The sequence below is a fragment of the Odontomachus brunneus genome, unplaced genomic scaffold (assembly GCF_010583005.1).
Source record: "Odontomachus brunneus isolate Ranch 3 - 2012 unplaced genomic scaffold, Obru_v1 Obru_scaffold_062, whole genome shotgun sequence".
In the NCBI taxonomy this organism is placed as follows: domain Eukaryota; kingdom Metazoa; phylum Arthropoda; class Insecta; order Hymenoptera; family Formicidae; genus Odontomachus; species Odontomachus brunneus.
The window spans coordinates 1,166,186-1,171,929 of NW_022639512.1; the positions used below are offsets into that span (position 1 = coordinate 1,166,186).

At 30.9% G+C, this 5,744-nt stretch overlaps 1 protein-coding gene across 4 annotated transcripts; it reads right to left on the minus strand.

The window, feature by feature from the left end:
• Positions 1–6: 6 nt before the first annotated feature.
• LOC116846256 (52 kDa repressor of the inhibitor of the protein kinase-like) lies at positions 7–5,441 on the minus strand. Of its 4 annotated transcripts, XR_004378445.1 has the most exons (7): positions 5,298–5,441; positions 5,100–5,224; positions 4,162–4,344; positions 3,918–4,049; positions 3,560–3,774; positions 2,303–2,644; positions 7–949 (listed from the first exon to the last, which is right to left on the minus strand). XR_004378445.1 is itself a non-coding variant. In XM_032819850.1 (6 exons), the coding sequence occupies exons 2-6, from the start codon at positions 5,198–5,200 to the stop codon at positions 915–917; spliced, it is 666 nt and encodes a 221-aa protein (XP_032675741.1). In that variant the 5' UTR covers positions 5,201–5,214; positions 5,298–5,434; the 3' UTR covers positions 11–914. The 4 variants fall into 4 exon arrangements, 3 of the variants coding, with proteins under 3 accessions (XP_032675741.1, XP_032675742.1, XP_032675739.1); XM_032819850.1 differs by lacking the exon at positions 2,303–2,644 and having other exon boundaries at positions 11–949; positions 5,100–5,214; positions 5,298–5,434; XM_032819851.1 differs by lacking the exon at positions 2,303–2,644 and having other exon boundaries at positions 11–949; positions 5,298–5,337.
• Positions 5,442–5,744: the final 303 nt, after the last annotated feature.

Genomic DNA, 5,744 nt, shown 5'->3' on the forward strand with positions numbered 1-5,744 from the left:
AGTAACGGAAGTGACGTAATAACTAAAATAAACTGTTTAACAAACTAAAGAATTATGCATTAGAATAAAACGCTCGTAAATATTTAAGAATGTTAAAGATAACCTAAAGTTAATTGCTTAAGAATTAGAAGGAACTAAGGTTTAGAATTAGTGAATTAGAGAAATGGGATTTAGAGGTGAGGACTATCTTTGGACTTTCGATCCCGGCACCTGACTCTAACTGACTGCTGCTGAGCTTTTGTGATCCCGCCTTTAGAAGAAGGTCTGAATGGTAGTGATGCCTTCCTTCTGGGAAAGAAAGGTTTCGTACCTGGAGTGTCTCAGGTAAAGGATTATTTGGACAAAAAATTATCACTGGCTGGCAGCCTGGTCGGTCGGGCGTGACATAGGCAACATAGTGAGACCACACACAATACATATTGTGAAAAAGGATTTTGTATATATACATTTTTTCGCAAGGATTATAAGTTTTATAAGAAATAGTAAGAAATTAATAAACATGTATATAATTATGTATAGAAGTATGTATATAAATAAGTATATAAATATGCTTGTATATAAATGATAATGTATATCCAAGTTGTCTGAAACCTGATATGTCGAAATCGTATTTATTGTTGCTAAGAGACTCTAAGAAGTAAGCTTAAGCAGCTTGCTGGTATAAATATAACAGGATCTAATGACATAATCAGACTGATGATAAAAATGAAATAGGATCTGTCATTTTAATGTATTAAAATGGAACATATTTTAGATCCTGCTCGTTGTCTACCGTTAATCTGCTATAAAATTCTGTTAGTATGTTCTGTCGATAGAACAACAGCAGATTGCGGATACAGATAACTATGGAACTGTCGACAGATAATGCTTGAATTGTTGTTAATCTGTCGTCAAACTGCTAACACACAGATTGTTTACTCGAAAGACTCTCCATTTGACACCATATATTCTAAAACATAAAAAATAAGATAGAAATAAAGTAGGAAAGAATTAATAGAGAAGCATATAAGAAATTATCTTCAAATTATCTTATAATAAAATAATGTTTACGTTATACACATTTCCCCATAAATATAATAAAATACAAAATAATACAAAAAATTTATAGGATATGAAAATAGTCTAGAAAAATATAAGGTCTAAAGTCTGATGAAAAGTCTGGGGAAAAAATATTAATAGCAATGTAGTGAAGAAGCATAGCATGAGAAAAAACACAAATAGTACATAAAATTTATTAAAATAATTTTATTGCGGTATAGTGAAAAAGGATATTTAATACAAATAATATGTGAGATCTGTACAGAAGACATGTATGAAGAAACAAACGTGAAAGAGTAGACGGTATAAACAGAGAAAATAACATTTTCATGCAATAAGAGGAACATATTTGCAGAATATGAAAATTAAAAACATGCGAATAATGAAGGGTAAAAACAAATTAGAAAATAGTTATAAATGTAAAATGTTCAAAATTTCCTACTTTTTCTATTAATCTCTTACATTATTTATTATGGTCAGATAAAGTAAAATAGATACGCATGCCGAAATATAATTTTATTAGATACACTGTAGGGAAATCGGGACATGGTACCTCAAAAAGTACGGTTTGTGCCTTTTTAAATAAAATATTTCCAATATTTTTTTTTAAACAATTATTTTCAAATGTTTTCACAAATATTTCTTCTAATTTTTTTACATAAATATAAAAATGATTGCTTGCTATATGTAATTTTCCAAATAAATTTTCTTCTGTGTTACCGTAAGCCCAGAAAGAGCAATATAAAGCAAAGTTGTCTAAGACAGTCTTGTTATCATTAATATAATGTGCACATATTTCACATGTATGTCTTTCTATACATTTTTTTAACAAGTATCCACATACATATCTAAACGCATTTTCTTCAGGCAATTCCATGTTATAATATTCGTGATTAGGAATATCTAGTATAATGGCTTCTGTTCACAGGACGCGATAATGCTTGCCGCGCGGCAGCCAATCAATATGCTGTTTTCCGTAATAACCTTCTAGCTCTTACGAAAAAACAACATATTGATTGGCTGTCGCACGGACTTCCGCCGCGCGGCAAACATTACCACGTTCTGTGTGCAGGAGCCATTAGACCTGTACATGGAATAAATTCCGAAGATGTTAATGAACCTGAATGTGACATTCCAATGAAATTTAACATATGATCTGTATCTAATGTATAATTTTGCGTTTTTGAATGTTGTAAAATTTTCATATTGAACAATTTTTTGTAGACGCGAATAAATTGAATTGGTGTCGGATTTAAACAATTACCGCCTTGTTGCCTAATGGTGCCAAAGAAGTTTTCAAGACAATCTTGATTTAACCTCCGTGTGTAAATATATGGAAAATTATGACATTTTAACTTTTCCTACAGTTGTATAATGCTTCTGATAGTTATTTGCCAACATTCAAAGCATTTCACTTTTATACGAGATCCTTTCTCATTAATGACATTAATATTTTTCAACAAATGTAACATTTCATCTAAAAATTTTATTTGTTTTTGCTTCCTGTAAAAACTTGTTTAAATTCCTTTGGACTTTGAAAAGGTGAAAAATTTAAAATATCGAATAGTTTATCAAAATAATCGATAAAGTCTATTGTACCAATTGCCTGAAATGAAAGAAAGCCATAGGATATTTGAGCACACATATCTGCAACTACTTTATTACTAAATATTTGCACCGCATATTTAACTTTTATTTTTTGGAAATTAGTCGGTTCGATATGATTTTTCGATAATTTTGGAGCCAGTTTTATGCGCTGTTTGTTATCTCTGTTATAGAAGTCAACTATATAAGTCCATGAAGCTACCTTGTTAATGTCATATTCTATATTATATTTTAATAAATTGTCACGAGTTCTTTTTATTAAATGAGGAGGATCGAATATATATAATATTTCGGATCCATCAACTGAAAAGGTTTAATTATGTATCGAAATTCTCAATTCTCGAGACAGCTGTAGAAAATTAGACCCCATATCTGTAAGTACAGCATGCACCATAACTCCATAATCCCGTAACTTACATATTACGTCAAATAAAATCGGTTTTAATATATTCGATTTACAAGTACTTTCGACTAAAAAAAGCAAAGAGGTATTTTCCACTTACCGGCAATACTACGTGCCATAATGACTAATGCATTTTTCGCAGGTAATTGCAATTACTTGTATTTTCAAAGCCAATTATTTCATCTTGTGAAACATTGTAAAACAAATGAGCTTTCAGACTTATCTATACACAAGATACAATGACGTTCTAATGCAATTTTATCTTTAATGTATCAAAAATCTTGTCATTTATACTAGGTTCTATTTTCCATGTTTGTGTAAATTTTTGTAACGTACGTATTGAAGGCAGTGAAAATTCTTTTTCAAGTATTTTATAACTTCATGGACTCAAAAAATATAAACATAAAGAAAATTGTTTAAATTCGAAATCATATCGTTTTCCACGTTTCTTCTTAATTAATGAATCAATTTGTGTTAATAATAATCGTGCAAAAGTTGATGAAAATAGCTTACCTTTTAATTGGTGTAAGGTTTGTAATTCGTTTTCAGGCACTTTGCGATGTGACTCTGTGTTTACCAGATTTTCAATTTTCTTTTGAGGTCTTCTGTTCCTTTGATCGTTTTTCAGTGATTTCATTATCTTTTTCCATTTTACATATTGTTGCTGCAATTTTCTGTTCCGTGCACTTTCCAAATCTTCTGTGAAATTCGTGCTGCTACACATATGTCTGTATAATATGCATATCCAAATATATTATACAGCAAAGAAACAGATATATGCTTCAAAATAAATTGCAATAGTAACTTCTTTTATAATATAGAAGTCATTATGAAGATGTGTATAATTTAAGATATTTAAAAGTTCAATTACGTATTGCTTTCCTGTTGTTCACAATCTCTTTCCAAAATATTAAAATTGTCTTTCCTTCTTTTATTTGGTACTTTAGTTTCATATATCTCTTTTCCATTTTCTTCCATTACTGTTGTTACAGCGGACATATTGCTGTATATAATATGTACAAATACACGCACACAGAGAAATTATATATGGAATAAGAAATATATATATGGAATAAGAAATATACATTAAGATATATGTATTTGTAAGAACTTACTCTCTCTTTTTTCCAAAAAATATTGTTGGTATAGCATCTGGATGAAGATAACTTCGACTCTTGTTTATTCTATACCACTTTTCTTCAAAATGTAAGTGGCATAGTCGATAAGTACGATAAGCATATTCTGCACCCATTACTTTCAAATCTGATCTTTCACATGCATGTATCCATTGTAACCATCTATAAATATTTACCGAATTTTGATTATAAATAAGTATAATATACACATGTGTTTATTTAAGTAAACTTAATAATGTGGAAATATTGCAGAAATACTTTATATAGTACAAATTTTTATTTTGTTTCAAAGGCTGCATTCCAATATTCGGTAATTATCCAGTTTAGCGGCCTCACCTCCGATTTCGATGAAAGTAGGCTCAATCGACGCGTTTTTGCATGCTAAATAACTTTTTCCTCTGACAAAATCGTCGCTCTCTACTGCGAAGCGAGATATTAATAGACAAAGTTGAGGACGTGTTAGGTTAGAAAATCTGTCATACCATCTATCTCTAGCTATGTAACTTATGTGCTTATGCTTAATTAAGCTAAAGAGTGAATTTCTCACAAAAGACTGTAGCTCCCACCCTCCGTGATAGGGGGGTCTGGGGGGCGAAGCCCCCCAGTTACATAGCTAGAGATAGACGGTATGACAGATTTTCTAACCTAACACGCCCTCAACTTTGTCTATTAATATCTCGCTTCGCAGTAAAGAGCGACGATTTTGTCAGAAGAAAAAGTTATTTGGCATGCAAAAACGCGTCGATTGAGCCTACTTTCATTGAAATCGGAGGTGAGGCCGCTAAACTGGATAATTACCCAATATTCACTTCCAATATTGAAAATCTATAGTTCATTTTACATATATTATAAATGTACAGTACTGGTGGTGAATATCGAAACGTAGCTAAAGTATAATAAGTACAATGAAATTGTACCTGTCATGTTCTTTTGGAAAACTAAAGAAGTGTCGTTTTTTCCCTATATTTTTGTTGCATTCTCTTACAATACACCATGCATTTGATTCACGAGCCGACATACTTTTCCTTTTGTCTATAATTTCCTTCAATTATAAAAAATAAAAGTGACATATTACCAGGGTAAAGAAATTAGAGATATAGAGATATAATGCGCACCACTGAAACAATACGACTTCGCAGAAAAATAGGTAGTTCAACAAAGTTTTTGTGGACACATGCGTACTCCCAGACCGCCAAAATAAAACTTTTTGCAGGTTATGTTGTCTTTCTATGGTTGAGAAAGAGCGAAAATGGAAAGAGGAAGTAAGATAGAAAATCAGTGTTGCGATTGGTTACATACCTATCTCGCGCATGTGCAAATGATTTTTGCCTACGCTGAATTTAATAGCGAATTCGGTTGCTTGCACTAGTGTGCACTGAGTGCGCACTAAGGCTTGTTCATAGTATGTTATTATATTTAAAGATTGTCTTAAATAATTCTCAAATAAATTCTCAAATATTTTTAACCATAATATGATATGTATAACATCCGTACGAATCATTTTATTAGTTAAAATGTTTTTAAATATGTATTTAAGACACGATCTTAAATATAAGAATGTA